We start from the raw sequence: 18,996 nt of genomic DNA, 5'->3' as shown, positions 1-18,996 counted from the left end.
GTTCGCTTTGTGAAAGTAAAGGAATTGCTAGTCAAGACAATTAGCTATAGGCTAATTCAGATTTGACTTTTATTGGCTGGTATATATTTTGTAGAAAAGCTAGTAGACATGAAAAACGATGTCATTAAAAAACAATGTGTCTGTAGATATAATATATTTTTCGTAGTTGTGAGGAATGTGCAAACCCTCATTTCCAAATGGAGAGGGTTTTAGGGTCCAGGGGTGTATGAAGTAACTTCAGCCCCGAGCTGTGACGCCTCACATAAACATTTTTATTACAACTTTTAAATTATTTGTGTAGCTCTGGCCATTTGATATGCCAGTTGTAAAAACACAGTATAACACAGTAATTGCTGAGATCTCAGAATGCAGATGCATTGAAGCATCTCCTGGAATAGCATGCCTAATGGCAGGTAGACATTTGTCTGGCGTTTAGGAGTAGCAGGTACACATGAACTTTGTGGTCATTGTTACAATAGTAAACACACAGTTTAGCTTGTGTAATGATCACTGTTTGGTTCTGTGTGGGTTAAGTTTAGAGGTACTTCCTTCAGGACCCCTGTGATCGTGGTTGCAATAATTAAGCACACCATAAGGGTCCAGTCAGACATACGCACATGTTTCAGTGGCAAACCTTCACTGTAATCAGCTGCTGGCACAGTGGACCTCCAGGGTCTGTCCTAGGTCTGTGTGCTTGGTTTGGTTTTGGTAAGGATCCTGGCTGTAGCATTTATAACCAATGATATTATTTCTGTTCAAGTCCTCAGGAAAGGTTGTAAACAAATAGTTTTCATGAGTACAAACAACTGTGGAAAACATTTTCACAGTGTCCCAAGACAAATGGTGTGACCTTGGTGATGTTCTTTAACTGGTAGAAGGCCACCTCAGTTCAGTGTTTGGGGTCCAATCAGGTTCCTTTTGACCTTTTATGTGACAAGTATAACGTTTTGTTTACATACAATAACTTTGTTTGTGTCTTATTATCTGTCATTTTATGCCGTCGTTGAACTGATATGAGGAATTCAGGCTGTTAACTGGGCTCTAATCATCAGATGAAGCGAAAATGTAGAGTTGCATGTCATCTGCGTAACAACAGAAACTCATCCTATGTTTTCAAATTAACTTAATGGAACCTAATGGCAGCATGTACAGTGAGAAAGAAAATAAGACCATGGACTAAACCCTGCTGTACACTTCACAAATCAATCTCACCATAATTTATTTGTCTCAATGCTGCTGTAGGGCTTTTTTTTCCAACAGCATGTTGTGGCCTCTCAAAGGGGCATTGGGGCATCCCTCTTCTATAGAATATTTAGCTCCTCAAAGAGGACAGATGTGATCAATGCCTCAATCCTCTTATCAGGAGAATTTTGTCTAATTTACAAGCCTGCAGACAATGGTGTATGTGCGTGGTGAGGGGGTGAGGTTGATGGGAGAGGTGAGAAATGGTTGGGTGAGGGGTGGAAGATAAGAGATTGTGGCGGGACAGTTGAGAGAGCAGGATGTATGGAAGTAGAAACGGAGGCAGATGTGAGACAGCTAGAGAGAGAGACAGTGAGAGATGAGAGAAAATGGATGGATTGTAAGGAGGCGAGACTTGAAAGACTGAAAGGGGGGAACAGGAAGAAAGAGAGAAAAAAAACAAAAAGATAAATAGAGGACAGGTGGGGAGCAGAATGACTTGCACATGACTCCCAGCCCTGAGAAAGAAAAACAGGAAGAAGAGAGAATGGAGAGACAGAGAGGATAGCTTTTCCCCACTGCTCTGCCCGCGAGCCCTTCATTAACTATTCATTACCAACTCTGCACATCCTCTATATCTATCTATCTATCTATCTATCTATCTATCTATCTATCTATCTATCTATCTATCTATCTGTCTATCTATCTATCTGTCTGTCTATCTATCTATCTATCTATCTATCTATCTATCTATCTATCTATCTATCTATCTGTCTATCTATCTATATCTATCTATCTATCTATCTATCTATCTATCTATCATTTATCTATCTATCTATCTATCTATCTATCTATCTATTTATTCAGTCAGTCAGTCGGTCAGTTTCTCACTGAATCTTTCTCTCACCCACTCCCTTCCCTCTGTATCTTACAAAAGTCTTGACTGTACATTTGTGAGTGGAAGACAGTCTCTCTCTGTGTGTGTGTGTGTGTGTGTGTGTGTGTCTGTGTCTGTGTCTGTGTGTCTGTGCATAGTTGTGTGTGTATGTGCATAGTTGTGTGTGTCTCTCTGAAAAAAACTGATTTCTGTTGAATCTGAGGGGTGTATTTTTACTTAAATAGATCTCACTGCAGCCAATACAACAAAGCACAACGCCAGCGATGAGAGACAAGGTCAAGTCAGGATGTGTGTGTATTTTGTATGTGTGTGCATGTGTGTTTGCATGCAACTACAAAAAAACTGAAAGTGGAGAAAGGGTTGATTTATTGAGAATCACTCTATAAACCACACGCATAAACATCTACTCACATTCGTAGAGAATACATTTCTTCTTTAGATGTGTATATGATAAACACACACACACACACACACACACACACACACACACACACACACACACACACACACACACACACACACACGGAGGGTTGCCCTGGGCTTGGTATTGCTGCTGTGCAGAGGTTAGCTGGTGATACTGCATGTAGGCCTGTTGTGGTTGCTATAATTTAACAACCAGTATTCATCTCTCTCGCTTTCTTTTCCATTTTCACCTTTTCCCTTTCTCTTTTTTTCTTTCTTTCTTACATTCACACGCACACATTCTTTCTCTCTCTCCTACTCTTTCTCTATGTTATTTCCCCCTTTTCTTTCTGCCTTACATCCTCTCTCTCTCTCTATCTCCTGCTCCCTCCCTGGTTTCCATGGTGACAGCTGTGCGCTGCAGAAATCACACTGATCGGAGAATAAGATAGAAGGAGCTTCTCTCTTTTATACATGAACACACACGCAGGCAAGCTCTCTCTCTCTCTTTCTCTCTCTCTCTCTCTCACACAGACATACACACACATACACACACAACAGACATATTACACACAGTGTGTGTGTAGATTCCTCCATTATGACACACATACACACGAACCAGTTTCCTCTCACATGTCTTTGTACATTTTATGAATGTACTGTGCTCCTTTGCTCACTGTCTCACTAGTCTGTCAGCTGATGCAGTCAAACACACAAACTCTCACACACACACACACACACACACACACACACTGGCCAGGCCATGTGTGCAGGCATGTTGCCGGCCATGCCTTCCAGAGTGCCACCTGTCTGTGAACACACCTAAATGGTTTGGCTTCCATATCAACCTCGGTTATTGGATCATGCTTAGCAAGAAATTAGATCAGTTTTGTTCATGAATGCTTTTCTGGACAGAGAGAGAGAGAGCGAAAGAGCGAGAGGAGAGAGGGGAGGGAGCATCAGCTGACCTTGAAAGAAGACCTCTTGATGGACAGCTGATGGGAGCGCTGGTCACATGTGATTGGCCAGTGGAACAGGCTGGTCACAGGCTATTGGCCAGACACTGCTGTCCATTTGTGGCTCCCCTCCTGCCCCCCAACCCCACCCACCTATCTGTGCTCTCACTGAGGAATTCTCCCATCACTCAGTGATACAGAAGGCTTGGATCAGCAACTTACACTCACGCATGCACGTTGGCACGCACACACAAACAAACACACACATATCAATCAGTGCAGACAGTAAAATGCACGTGTGCACATTTGTGCGTCATACATGTTCTCATGCACATCCTCAGTGCTATGGAAAATCTGTGCGTGTGTGTTTGTGTATGTGTAAATTGCAGCTGCAGAATTAGACTTGTTATGGTTGGTATGGCTGTGCTGTGTGGGATGTGTGAATCTACTCTAATTGTATTTCTGCACATGTATTTCAGAAGCTCTCTCTCTCACGCTCTCTCTTCTTATGCACAACTGTTGTGCAGGCTTCTCTTTTTTAAATGTCTGCAGTCAAAAGATTTACCAAAAACTAAAGCTCAACCTCAAACACAACATTTCCAGATTTGAATTTATTTAACTTGTATTACAATATTTTCTTCTGTACTTGTTGGCAAGCAGTCTCGCTTTTGACGGAGCCCACAGGATTTATCACCTGACTTGGATGTTCTCCAGTCTGTTTACTAATAGGTTTACAGTTAAAAACTCTAAAAGTAAAAAAGAGTTTTCCTTTTTGGATGCTACAACTCAGCTAAGGCTGACATTAGATAGTAATACTTTTTGTTGCCAACCTTACTTGTCCTCTCAGAGTAATATGGACTCAAGTTTGACAGTCTTTTAAAGATTGTGCTGATACTATTTGTTATTGAAGAAGCTTGTCACTTTGCTCCAGCCAAATGTCTAGATTTTCATCCTGCAGAATTAGGGTCCTGGTCCAAGTATCCTCCCAAAACCCTGCAGTGTTTATAAGTGGACAACAGTCAATTTGCATGAATGGTTTCCTTTTGCATTAGCCTGGAAATGAATAACAATAACATCTTTTAATAAAGTTTTTGTGTCTGGAATAAAATATTTCCATTAAATAAAGGGAGTATCAGATGTTATAAGATATTGGCACACTTTTTTAAACTAAAATTAGCAGGTATATGCATTTTTTTTAAACCCAGGTAAACCCGCTCAAATAGACGATTAACTCCTTTTCCATTGCAAGTAGAGGAGCTTGCCTTTTGTTTTTTCCCCCATGAGTCATGTCTGTAGATACAAAGAAAAATAATCGCTGTTGCACCTTGTTCCCAAAATGTAAAAACATGCCCGGAAGTTCAATGTGTATCATAACATTGCAACAGAAAATGTGTGGCATCAACATATGCTCTGTCCAAATAAAGTAGAAGAAGAGGAATTTAGCGCAGATGTAAGGTTTCCATAACTGCCAATTGGAGCCAGAGCTGATGAAGGATTTTTTCCCCTCTTGAATACATTCTCATTGCAGACTATATTAGGTTGTGTTAGTGGGAAAGGGGGTTCATATAGTCTTAATATGTGTTGGGTAATTTGGTAATGAATGCAGAGAAAATTAAGGTCTAAGCAATGAAGCAGGGTGGAAATGTGACTTATTTAAAACATAATTTGTCCTTTCGTCCAACATCCTTATGTCCCCTATAGGTGCTAATGTATTTCTGGCATAGAGAGAGGGGGTTTAAGACCTAATGGAGAACCCCTCACTGTAAATTCCTCCTCCTCAGCATTTGTGATTTGGTTTTGGAACATCAAGCAGCAACAGAGGAGGGAGCACAGAGGTTGTTGTTTATATGTTTTCCAGCTTGAACAATGAAAGATTCAATCATAAGAATCTACCTGTTATTTATGATCATCACATCTAAAATAAGATCTTTGAAGGCCAGTATTGCTCAGTCATCTTTGAATTCTATTTGGAATAGAGTAGAAGCTGGTTAAAGATGAATCAAGTGTGATTAAAATACTGTAACCATACCATAAACAATTTAATCGTATCAATTATTACAAAGGACAAACTCAGAAGGACGTTTGAATTTCCAAAGTGACCTGAAGCATTCTATCGTATGCTTAAAATGAGTTCAAATCGAAGTGGGAATTTCAAGTGATTCAATCAATCCGACACTGTCACACCCATGAAATGTGGATGTCACATCTATGAAGGGTAATTTCCTTCTGGTTTTCAGCTAACGTTACCATGCTGATAAAAAAAACCATGTTGCCTGAGGAGAGTGTCCCAGAGAGGGATGAGCTCATCGCTAACCAGGTTCACCACTCACAGCCGCTTCATCCTGACGTTCACCACTCATTTCAACACTCACCTGCACAAAAGCCTGACACACTGTCTCACTTAAAGGGGACATAGCATGCAAATTCCACTTTGTTAGTGCTTCTACAGGTTAATGTGGGTATCTGGCATGTCTACCAACCCAAAAACTCTGGGGAAAAAACACTCGCGCGTTTTGTTATAGTTCCTCTAAGTCAGAAACGTCATGCTTGAGCGACTCGATTGCGCTTCCTGGGTATTGTGTCGTAACAATACACTGGAAGTCTCCCTACATGGTCTTGGCCCACCCCCCCACGTCCCGTCCCGTCCCCCCACACTCGTTACTTCCGGGTTTACACCGAGGCTGCGAGGCAGCGCAGCGCCGTTCCCAAGCACGCAGCCGGGCTGTTCACACGGGACGAGCATTTCTCCGCTGGTCAGCCCGCGATTCACTCACATGTGGCATTTGTCTGGATCGCTGGGACTGGGAGGCTGCAGCAGCTGCTCGGGAGCGACCGCTCTCCCGCGCGTGAGCTGGAATTTGTGTCAGCGCCACACAGCCAACAGTGTGGAGGACTTCCGCAGTGTTCAGCACTACTGTAACCCCGAACCCCGACATTCAACGGGTACAACAACAAGCGGAGAAAGCAGAATCGCGGGCTGACCTTATATATACAGTCTATGGGGCTGACCAGCGCGAGAAATGCTCGTCCGCGTGAACAGCCAGGCGGCTGCGCGCTGAGAACGGCGCTGCGCTGCTCGCAGCGGTCTTCCACACTGCCAGCTGTGTGGAAGACTTCCGCAGTGTTCAGCTCTACTGTATGCCGGGTTACAGTAGTTCCGCTCGGTTACAGTTACAGTAGTTCCGCCGGTTACAGTAGTTACGCCGGGTACACTGACGCGAAGTGCCGCTGCGAGGCAGCGCAGCGCCGTTCTCCAGCGCGCAGCCGCCTGGCTGTTCACACGGGACGAGCATTTCTCCGCTGGTCAGCCCCATAGACTGTACATATAAGGTCAGCCCGCGATTCTGCTTTCTCCGCTTGTTGTTGTACCCATGGAATGTCGGGGTTCGGGGTAAATGATGGTCTTCATAGCCCCCCACCTCTTTCTCTCTCTGTCTGTCTGCTTGTGTGCTTGTAGTGGATGGGCAGAGGGGGAATTTAATTATGTGATTGGGAAAATTAAAACTCCAGGACAACAAGGGAATACAAAGTATGGGATGCATATTTGATAATTTATATCATATAAAATATGTAATTTATATCGTTTAAAATCATGGGGGGAGGGGGAGGGGGAGCTGGCTCATTAGCATTTAAAGGAACAGGTAGTCAAAACAGGTCGCTCTGTGGAGGGCTGTTTTATACAGGGTAAAAAGGGTGCTGTTTTAAATGATCCTTGTGGTATTTTGACCAAAGTATGTTACAGACATTTCATTAAGACCCCAAGGAACCATATCAACTTGTGGTAAAATGGGCATGCTATGTCCCCTTTAAGACTCACTAGGAGACAAATCTCATCTGGATGGTTGTCAAGTGGAGCTTCACTTAAAAATACAGTCTCATAAAATGTGCCAAATAATGATCTTCTATCTGCTAATTCCAGAAATCTGTCTGTTCATCTCTTCGGCGTCACACTTAAATGTGTATTGTTAAAGGAATAGTTCACCTGAAAAATGAAAATTCACTCATTATCTACTGGAGTTTCAGGGGTAAACAAAGTTTCAATTTAAGTAACTGGTGACCATGACTTCAAACGTAAAAAAACTGAAAGAAAACAGAAAATGCCTCCAAACTGCTTCTGTGGTGTCGTCCAAGTGTCTGTAAGCCCCGACATTCAAATTCGTCTTGAATCGGCATCATTTACACTGTAAACTGTTTTTAGCTTAAATGTACGCTACCTGAACTGAATGCAACCCCAGAGGAGGATATCAGAGGACATTTAGGATAAAAACATGGTGTTAATGACGCCGTTTCGAGACGAATTTGAATGCCGGGGCTTAGGGACTCTTGGATGACAACACAGGAACAGTATGGAGGCATTTTCAGTTTTTTTTTCTGTTGTTTTTTAAGTTTGAAGACGTGTCACCAGTTACTTCAATTGTATTGGATTTGGCTGCAACACTGTTTACTGCTGAGACTCCAAAAGTGTTTTGTGGACTCAAACACTCACCCCTCAATGGGCATAGTGGTGAGTTGATAATGAGTGAATTTTCATTTTTCAGGGATCTATCCCTTTAAGGGTGTAAGGGTAAGCAGCGTGTGTTGACAGGCGGTCCAAACTTACCCACCAGATGGTTTTGATTCTTTTATTTCACCATATCGGATTGACACAGACATTCAGGGATGTTGCGGATGCTGATCTCCATCATGGCAACAATGTTCTTAGAATCATTCCTTCTTTAGCAATTTGTCTACAAAGCACAGCATTCGTTTTCTTGCTGCATTGCTTAATATCTGGCTGAATTTTAGAGTATATGTTTGAAAAGTTTTGAACCTGGGTCTGAAGATTGTGTCGATTGCTGCAAGGAATAATTCTGAAGTAGCTCCAGATCATTAACACAGGCCAAGCAAACTACTTTTAGTTGAGAAACATCATTTCTAGGATGTTTGAATTTGCTTAATTTCAAGATCTACATGACACTATATCATGTCATGGTTGAGTTCAACAGTGAAAAAAGTCATGTTCTAGTTCTTACATGTTGAACCCAACTATAAACTATATCATGGGGAAACAAGCAAAGAAAATATGGCTCCCTGCTGTCTCTATCTTATATATCACTCCCTTTACTTCCATGTAAAATGCAACTTTTGGGAATTGTCTAAAGGAACTGAGAAATGTTGGAAATGAGCTGAATCCTTACTGCTGCAGAATATAAATGAGCGTTTCAACACTTAATCACTAAATGTGCTGATAATCACACACTGAAGACAGCTGAGGACCTCAGGGAGGATTTTATTTCATTGAAGGAATAGTTTGACATATTGGGAAATAGTCTTGCATATTACCTTTTTAGTTTTTTATTTGTTTTCACTTTTTCTTGATAAACTATTTATATTACACCCCAAGAAAAACACAATCTGTCCTTTTTACGTTCACATTTTGTGTGTATGAACAAATAAGAGAAAAGTTGTTACCTTTAGTGAGATTCAGATGTGTCAATATAGGTGGATTTTTGAACTTTTGACAGACGATAACAGTTTTTTCTTGCTTCTAGTCCTTATGGTGTTGCTAACAGAAGCTTGTCTTAGGCTGTGTACTTAATGCACAGAAGTGCTTGACTGAGTCTCTGGAAGCAAGCTAGCAAACAAAAATGTCGCACTAAACCTTTAAAGTTGACATAATCCTCAGCTGTGCAGAACTTCTGCATGTGTGACTGACCACTTGAGGTAGTGTGGAGAGATTGATTAATAGATTGACAGAAGGATTGGCTGTTATTTACACTGGATGTATGGACCAATTGGCCGTTCTCTCCTTCTCCCTCCGTGTGTCTTAACCTCCTACTCATGTGCGTGTGTTTTGCCAAGATTTCGAAAGATATTCCAATCTGTGGCGACCTAAATTTCATTTTAACACCTCACTCCCTTTCTCCCACACATATTTTAAAGAACTCCCTGCTTTCTGAGAATTCACAGCTCACATGCTGTTATTTTTTGTGTCTGCTTCGCCACAGTGAAATGATACAAATAAGTTAACAACTGGAGTGTATAAAGAGTGACTCTCTAGCTGTTTTACCAGTGATTTCTGAAGTGTTATATGGGGTTTGGCAAAGGCAGTATCTTTCCAAGACTTTTTTGTACAAACTTCCTTCTGTGTTATTTGTGTCCTGTTTCTTTTTTGGTTTGGTAGCATTTCTGGTTAATTAACTGTTGATTGTTTCTAATGTAATTACTGATGGTGAAGCACTTTGTAACTTTTGAAACATGCTATACAAACAAAGATTATTAATCTCCAAGATATTTTGTCATTGTAAGTATAAATGTCAAATCCGTGCTGCTAGAATTGGGCTAAAGTCGCCTCTTCCACAATGAAATCTCATCTCTTTTCCACATATGGTACATCGTTATTAGATTACAGTTCCCATGATTTCCTAAATGTCTCTTGCAAAATATCCAAAGCAAGATGCAGGATGAGAACAACGAGCAGGCTGCTGAATGTCCCATAGAAAACACTTTGTCCTGCCTGGTTTAAAAAGAGTAAAGTGCTGAGTTCTTCTATATTAGGGACCTAAAGGATCGTGTAACTCATGTAAAAAACGACAGAAAAGAAAACATAAATTGCGGCCATACTGCTCCTGTGGTGTCATCCAAGTGTCCGTAAGCCCCGACATTCAAATTCGACTCGAAACAAAGTCATTTACACCATGTTTTTAGCCTAAATGACCTCTGTCATCCTGCCCCTGTGTGGCTTTGCTCAAAGCCACACATCATTGAATATGTTTTAAAAAATTGTTCCTTGTTCAAGCACATTGTGTTTATCAAAACATTCTGAATAAATTCATATTTATTGACAGTATTAATAGTAAGTGACTTGTTTACGTTATGCCCCCCTGGATCTGCCCCTGGTGCAGCTTTAAAGTCTTGATGTACATGAAGTACATATTTGGATGTACACCAGGAAGTGAATTATAATTCCCTTCCTGACTTAGTCCAAGGTATCTGGAGCCACATTCAAGAAAATACCAAAATAATCTGCAAATGATTCAAAAAATATTTGACGACAGTGACACTCCAGTGTTATTCATTATTAGCCAGAGGCCATGGAGAGAGAGAGAGAGAGAGAGAGAGAGAGAGAGAGAGAGAGAGAGAGAGAGAGAGAGAGAGAGAGAGAGAGAGAGAGAGAGAGAGAGAGAGAGAGTCTGGTGATGTTTAGATGATTTAGTTTGGTGTGACGTGGAATTATACATCAACAGTGTGTGTCAAGTCTGTGACAAGACTAAATCTTACAAAACATGAGAAATGGATTTAAGGATGTGCTGCTTGTTCTGCTGTGAGTCTAAAAATCATACCTAAATCCTACTTACATAACTGCAAGCTGTTTGGAGGGTGCTTCATGGAGGTTGTACTTTCTCACTCCACTGTTTGTATTTTAATGTCTTCACCGCAGACTTACACTTGTGTAATTGTCTGACTATACTACCTTGTCTGTGTGACTTAGCTCCAAGTCTACTTGTTGTTGTTGAAGATGCTATTTTTACTTAGTAGTGACTGATATATCCAACCTATGAAAATCATTTTAAATCAGCATTAGCCTGTGGTGGTCACTCCAACCAGCCATTAACACTTGTTTTGCACATAACTCTACATTTATCATGTCAAAAAAGTATGTCAAATTAGAGCAAGAGCTGTTTCTTTGACATACAATTACATGTACAGCTACACTCGTCTCATTTACTCATTTTCTGTAGCTTTTTTTTGGCTCGAGCTCATACCTCCGCCAAGGCCCGATAGTCCCCTTGAATTCAAAGCTGCACCAGGTTTCACACACTCATCAGATCCCTAAATATGCCAGATTTTTTCAAGATCTATGAATTATTCCCTGAGAGATCAGTGAATATGTTGAAAAACGCACCACAATGTTAAAGACATAAAAAACCCTGATCCGGATCTGCACCAAAATTTAATGAGTTCTTCAGTGACCCATACCACAGTTTCATGGAATTCCATTCAGTTGGTTCTGTGTAATCCTGCTTACAAACAAACCAACCAACAAACAAAATGTTTGTTGGTTTGACGGAGGTCACAATGTCCACAACACCAGACCTTTCCGAAGTGCTGAAAATAACTTTGCACAGAAATTCAGAGGTTTTTAGCCGGGGTCGTGGCTCACTGGAGTAAGATGTCCAATTGCCATGTCCTCTGCTCATTTCTACCATGCTAGATATATGTCTTGTATGTTTTGCACAGTATGAGAGGAAGACATGGATGAATTTGGAGTTTAGAGTTTTTCATGGGACTGGCATTCACAGTATTCAACGGCTAGTATGTTGTGTATAACCTGCAGGAGTTATGAGACACACACAGGGATACAGACCTACAGTGTCTTATATAAATGCATGAAGGAGTAGATGGAAGATGCAGCAGTGCTGCAAGGAGCTGTGGGCCTATACAACAGTAGACTCACAGTTGATCAGGCGTGTCCTATCACTACAACACTGTGTGTGTGTGTGTGTGTGTGTGTGTGTGTGTGTGTGTGTGTGTGTGTGTGTGTGTGTGTGTGTGTGTGTGTGTGTGTGTGTGTGTGTGTGTGTGTGTGTGTGTGTGTGTGTGTGTGTGTGTGTAAATGGTACTAGATGGTGCTGACTGGTCTCTTTGCTTTAGCTTCTCTGTTGCCTACACTTGTGTCAGTGATGCAGTGTGTTATAGTTGAGAGTGAAAACTCTCCTGAGACTGATGAAGCACATGTGCACACACATACAGACACACACTTTCAGACGCTTTTGTTTTAGAGAGAGAGAGAAATATTATTCATTTTCCTCTGTTCTTCTCTTGTGGACTCTGACCTGGTGCATCAGGTTTTGACCTCAACATCTGAACCCTCACAAACAGATTTTCATCAGCCACACACATAAATGCATACATAAACACACACACACACACACACACACACACACACGTTCACAGACACGTAAATGGATAGATCAATTTAATGTCTTTAGTTAGTTTCAATAATGCACGCTTTGATTTCCTTTCTCTGCTTCCTTCCCCTCCCGCTCTCTAACTGTCTCTCTTTCTCAATCTGTGTCTCTGCCTCTCTTTCCCTATCTTTATCTCTCTCCAGCCTCTGCTCCTAAGCTGCGGCTGATGCGAGGCCAATCTCTGATGGAAGGGGACAAGCTGTACTTGAAGTGCGAGGCATCGGGGAATCCCAGCCCTTCCTTCCGCTGGTACAAAGATGGACACGAGCTTCAAAAAGGCAGAGACCTCAAAATAAAGACAAACAAGTGAGTTTATCGAATTGAATATACCTCTGATTATTCAGCCTCCACAATTTCATGGAGAAAAAAAATCAAAATTTTAAAATCCAGACAAAAAATAATATGCTTGTTGCAGTGGTTCCTGGTATGCAGCTCTGTTTTAGTGACACTGGGCAACTTCATATTCTGTACTCAAACTGTGGCCCTGTTAGAAAACATGACTTATACCTCCTGTTTGCTCAACTTCAATAAATCTACAATGAGTACACAAATTACCAACCTGTAACCAGAGTCACAACTCCACATCAATGTGTCTCATGTGTCTGCTGGATGTGAAACTTACAACCATATAAGGTGACAGTTTACAACTGCAACTCTATTTGTCAGTCGATGAGTATGATATTTGGTCATTATGATGAGGTTGTTACAACATTGATTTGAAAAGTTATACATTGTTACATAGCCATTACAATATTGATTGAGTGTATTTTGAGAATTACATTACAAAGAGCCAATATCACCAAGGCTGATTGACCACTTTATCACATTATTGAATATTACGATTTTCTGCAAACTGCTTAAAAATCGAATTTCACTTGGTCATAGATACTTGCACTATGCTTAGTCCGATTTTTATCAACCTTTCTGCATTTTTTCTTTATAAATTCACAAAAATGACAATAAACGTCCTATCTCAGAATGTATAGGAAAGCAACAAATCAAATCCTCTGCAGTTAACAGGTTGTTCCTTGGCCTATACCCCACCCTTCCCGCGAGTTACAAGAAAATCGGTTCAGTATTTTTTGCGTAAGACAGACAAATAGCAAAGAAAACATAATATCCTTGGTAGAAGTAATAAAGCACAGATTTTTTTAGTACAGGTTATGTAAATACAACACCCACACACGTCAAATGTACGTTAATAAAGTCATTTTTGCTGTGATCACTCCTGTTCGTTGTGGCTATGAAGCGATACCTTCCTGGAACAGCCACACTGTAAGAGATAAGGGCCAAAATCCTCAGTCCCCCTTCGGCATAGAAAAAACATTGTAAAGTTCAGTCAGAGCTAATATTAGCCAGTCTGAGTAAAGCCCAGTCAAGTGGGTATTTTATGAAGATCTTTTTAGCATGAAATTCGTTTCATTTCCCTGGACACTGTTCCTTTAATGAGCCATGGAGGAGGGACGCGTCCTGGCAGTTACACAAGGTTTGTTGCCATGACTATATAACAATAACCCCACATGGCTGCCAGGACATAGATATTTAGACATTTGGTCTAAGGCCTTAGTAATCCTCCATTTCGGATGCGTGCAGACAGCTGCGTACACCACAGACATACCTGCCAATTTGTTGGCCGCTTGGACTATCTGCAACAAATTGTTGGGTACACAGATGTCCACACAGAGCCTAACACGCACCCTCTAATGATGAAATTTGCATCACACGGACCTTAGCCCTCATGGAACCTCGTGGATCCGATAAATATAACACTGGCTTAACTCAGACCAGTGCAGCATCATATCAGCTTTAGTGGAACTCGACGACACATTGCTATACATGAACTGCTTCCACATATTACAGCAGGGCTCTGCCTTTTTCAGTGTGCAGTTGTAAGTTCTGTACGTGAAGTGTAGACTTGGAAAAATACAAACTTTAATGTAAACATTGAAATCTATAGTTGGGATGAGAGGAAGACATGGTACAATACCTGGTATAATTGAAGTTCACTGTTTGAAATTTACTAACTAAACACATTTGATCTTATTTGTCGAAAATCATCTTCACGTCCCGATACGCATCAAGTTTTCTGAAAAAACTGCTAGTGTCTGTGGCCCTCGCAGAACTGTAATAAACACGACCAATCATTTCATTGGGACTGGTGAACCTGTCTGTCACTAACCGACCTGCCTTTACGCACCCTGCCCGTGCTCTCAGTGCACATGGCTGGAGAGACATACACCACTGAAGCAGAGACGATGTTAGTGATGGCGAAGCCAGAAGTTGTCAAGCCAGTCACAAAATGTCAGCTTCTAGCAGTTATCAGTCAGTGTGTGTTCATGTGTTTTGGGGGCGTAGATTTGATGAGCGGACCAATAGGAGGGGGTGGAATGTATCAACTGCATAGTTTCAAATATGTAATAGTTAACCCTAGCTTTATTCTATTGAAATGCTGTGTATTACTGAAGAGCACATTGAAACATTTTCTAACCTTTAATATCTAGTTGTGGATTTCATCTGAACTTAATATGTGTCCAGCAAATTAGCTTTTCTGGCCAATTACAACTATTTGTGTACTATGATAAATTATTTCTTGCCTATCTGGGCTAGAAAAAAAATGTAATTTCTTGTCCAGTCATAGATGACTCTGCTGCTTTTTTAAGCAACAATATCTGACAGTATCTTTTTATCTGCTCTATATCACTCTCTCTCTCTCTGGCTCTCTTCTGTCTCCTCTGTCTCCTCTTCTCTCTCTGTATCTCAATTTCACTGAAGAAAAAACTCAAAGGTGCAGATCAGTCGTGTCCGTGTGGAAGACTCTGGAAACTACACCTGTGTGGCTGAAAACTCTCTAGGACAAGAAAACACCACGAGTATAATCACCGTGCAGATCTGTGAGAACATCTATCTATCTATCTGTCTATATGTCTATCTATCTACATAAATTGTCTGATCACCTTATATAGATGTTGATAATAAAGAAAAGGGTAAACATTTAGATGACTTCTATCATGATTCACAAACTCCCTTGTTTTAATAGTATAAGCATCTTATCGTAAACATGTTTACAGAGAGTTTCTGTCATTCTGTTACATCCCAATTTCATCTTTCCTCAAAGAACTGAACACCTATGGAGCCTTTTTACGCCTCTGCACTGGTGACAAATCTGACCGGAATCAATATGTTTTGGGGTTAATTTGGACTAAAGGATGAACTGATTAGAATTTGGTGGTGAAAGGTCCGATCACTGTGACCTCACTGTGGCCTAAGTATGACAACATACACTTTATCCTTTCATCAAATCTAACTCTGTTTCATATATTTAATGAACATGGCCATACATGGATATAAACTGCAACTTGACTGATTGGTAGAGGTATTCTAGTTAAGACTTTAAGGGATAAGTTAGAATAGAATAGAGTTGAATATCGTGTTTATAGTGAAAGCTATTTGAAATCAAATATGCAGGAATCTGATCATGCAACTTAACTTGTCGAATGTGATTTTGTTATGTGGTTTATGTCTCTGTACAGACTTTTTTTTTATAAGTTATGGAAATTTGTCCTGGGAGAACCAAGACAAAATAAAGTAGTGGTGGCAGTTGTAAAACAGGAAAGTTGGGAAAACAAAATAGTTGATTATAGTTGATTATATTACTTATAAGTATGTTTAAAGTTTTCAAATTTTGTGTTTGAACGGGAAAAGACAGAAGTGTGTTCAGAGCATAGACTGTATGAATAGATGGACAACGTGTCTCTACCTCCTCATGTTGTACATGAAGCCAAAATATCCCAGATATGGGTGCAGCCATGTCCGGGACATTGTGATTGTGGTGTGGACTATAGCTGGATCAAGGTCTCGACCAATCACGAGTCATTCCCAGCTGTCAATTATGATGTTTCACCCAATTTTTATGGCATCCAATAATTAGCTATAAAAAAAAATTATCAAAAAAGGTGAAAGCAGGTTCTATCTGAACATTGATTTATTTGTTACAATAACCCATTTGGAATTCACTAGAGAGTTTTGAAATTTCTGAGGCATGGTGTGCCAGAATATCTAGTTATATAGTTGCTATGACATTTTAATGACTCATTATTTTTTTCTGTGTTCTGTTTTCTTTCTCTGTCCTCCTCTTAGTGACGACCACAACCCCGTCTCCAGGTGTGAGTCACGTGAGACGCTGTAACGACACGGAGAGGACCTACTGCGTCAACGGAGGAGACTGTTACTTCATACATGGTATTAACCAGCTGTCATGCAAGTAAGTCAGTTGTTCAGTCAGCCCCCGTCCCCACAGTCATCACTGTGTAGTCGCTCCCCCTGTCACTCCTCCCTCCCTCTCTCCCTCTCTGTCTCAGACACTGTGTCGCTTGTCACTGCACTACCTTGTCTTCTGTTCTGTAGTTGTACTCAACCCATACACCCTGATCAGCCACAACAGTAAAACAGGTAACTGGTTTTCACTTGGACACTGTGCATGATATATCAGGGCTTTTGGTCTTACGTTTTTACCAGCTGTCCAGAAAAAAAGAGATTTTGCAAATATTGATTCAAACATTATGTCGGCATGCATATGAAATATGTTGAATCCTGCTCCTAGAATCTTCTCACAATGCCTGAGAAAATGCTTTCGGTATAAGAGAGAGTCGTGAAAAAAAAGGGTCTGTTCAGAAGAACAACACTGGCATGAGAAGTTAAAGAGCACGTCCTAATGACGTAGTATATAAGCTGCTGTCTCTGTTGTCCGTCACTCTGTTGGCGTGTGAACACAAATCACTTTGCATACTGAGGGCACTCGGTAAAGCAAAGTGAACTGAGGACACGTGGACTCTGCTGAGTTCTTATAATTCAAATGATTCAAGTATGAGCCAGGATGTACAGTTAAGTCTGTATTATCCTCAGCACTATTAGCCACAGTTAGCAGCTGTGCACATCCCTTAGTAACTATAATCTCAGTAAAGTTAATAGTCTGCTAGTATTGACTGATATATTATTACTTTTTATATAAGTAGGTACCTACGGAATCCCCAAGGGTAAATTCTTTTTACTTTACTTTTGCATTCCCTCACAATATTTTTTGCGTTATCTCGCAATAGTTTCCTGTTCCCATCAATTTATTATAGGTGCACAAGTGTGTAGTCATCTGAATCTGATCTGTTGTCCTGAACAGTAACTGGTTCTGAATGACAGCATACAGCAGATCACCGAACCACGTTGTTCTGGAGAGACCTCTTGATCTTTCCAGCTAACTTAACCATGCCTATGGAGTTGCCGTACAATATTAGCATATTTTATGCCCAGTTCAAAGTAAAACTAAATAAAGTCCATACTGCATGGGTTTTGGTAAGTGAAGATGAGCCCGAATGGGCCACATATTGGAGTGCGGATACCAGACAGGCCAGGCTGGGTTCACAGTGTTGTGAGTTGACTGGGCTGATTTTTTTACACTGCACATGTCTGTAATGGGGGGAATGAGCAATAACCATGCGTGTCAGGGACAGTGTAACACAAACTCACTGCAGCTTACAATAACTGTATCAGGCTCGGACGAGTTCAAAACTGAAAAATGCGGTCCGAGCCGCACTCTACTAAGTATGGCACAGAAGGAATAGAAGAAGAAAGTATTGTGAGGTAATGCAAAAGTAATCCTCAAAACAATTCTCTGTGACCCTCTGGGGCTCTTAGGTACCAAGTGAAGTTTTTCATTCATCTTAAACAGAGTATTTGATTGCTAACAGTGAAACGTCAGAAAAATGTGGACCGTCTCCTCCTGGATGATGATCTTACTTCCTAAGTCAGCTGTACAGTTGACAGCATGCAGGACCACATGAAGAAGCCTGTTAAATGAATATAAAAACTGCTTGTCAGAGGTGGTGTGACATAAAGCTGACTTCACTGTGACAAGTTGTGTTATTGATTTCTTTTGATTTCATTTACTACAATGATAGAAAGGATAAAACAGTCTTTGAAGTTTGCATGGCAGTGACTAAAATTTGTGTTTTTATTGTAGTTTGAGGTGTTGAATTACAGAACAAGACCTTCGAAGACTTGACCGTTGTTTGCTGCACAGCAATGTTAATCTAAGAAGATACCAAATCCTTGTCATCCAGACAGTGTTCTTTTTTTTTCATGTTCTTCAACTTTGAATTCTCTTTTTGCCATCTGACTCTCAAGTTTTGGTTGTCAGGAGCTCACACAAACATATGAACACCTCACACAGACACGGGGCAGCCCATGTGTCATTTGTTTACTCCAAACATATTTAGCAGGTGCTCGGCCTCCCTATAGGGATAGTGTGATTAAGACAAACACAGCTTAGGCCTGACAAACATTAGTCTTTCTTTTTTCCCTCATTTTCTCATTTTCACTGACTGACAGGGATGGTCCAGCATGGTAAATTGGATCTTAGAAATATTATGGGAGTGATGCCATAACAATTTCTTCATCATCACAGACCATGGTTAAAATGTTCACTGGTAATGCTAACCATCTAGTTCTTCCTCTTGTTTTGATTTAAAAACTGTAATCATAGAATGCATCACTTCCTGCAAAACAATGACTTAACTAGACAATAGATGAATCCCCGCTGTGTTATGTTTTCTTATTA

The 18,996-nt window shown here is 40.7% G+C and overlaps 1 protein-coding gene across 2 annotated transcripts in view; it reads left to right on the top strand.

The window, feature by feature from the left end:
• nrg2b (neuregulin 2b) overlaps positions 1-18,996 on the top strand; it is a 57,154-nt gene that overhangs the window by 15,318 nt on the left and 22,840 nt on the right. For both annotated transcript variants that reach the window (XM_035161524.2, XM_035161523.2), the window contains exons 2-4: positions 12,533-12,695; positions 15,162-15,280; positions 16,527-16,650. In XM_035161524.2, coding sequence (XP_035017415.1) covers positions 12,533-12,695; positions 15,162-15,280; positions 16,527-16,650 — 406 coding nt within the window. The remainder of the gene's footprint in view (positions 1-12,532; positions 12,696-15,161; positions 15,281-16,526; positions 16,651-18,996) is intronic.

This window comes from Hippoglossus stenolepis, chromosome 7, assembly GCF_022539355.2.
Source record: "Hippoglossus stenolepis isolate QCI-W04-F060 chromosome 7, HSTE1.2, whole genome shotgun sequence".
In the NCBI taxonomy this organism is placed as follows: Eukaryota; Metazoa; Chordata; class Actinopteri; order Pleuronectiformes; family Pleuronectidae; genus Hippoglossus; species Hippoglossus stenolepis.
The sequence above is the reverse complement of the archived record's forward strand: the minus strand, read 5'-3'. Positions and strand labels throughout refer to the sequence as shown.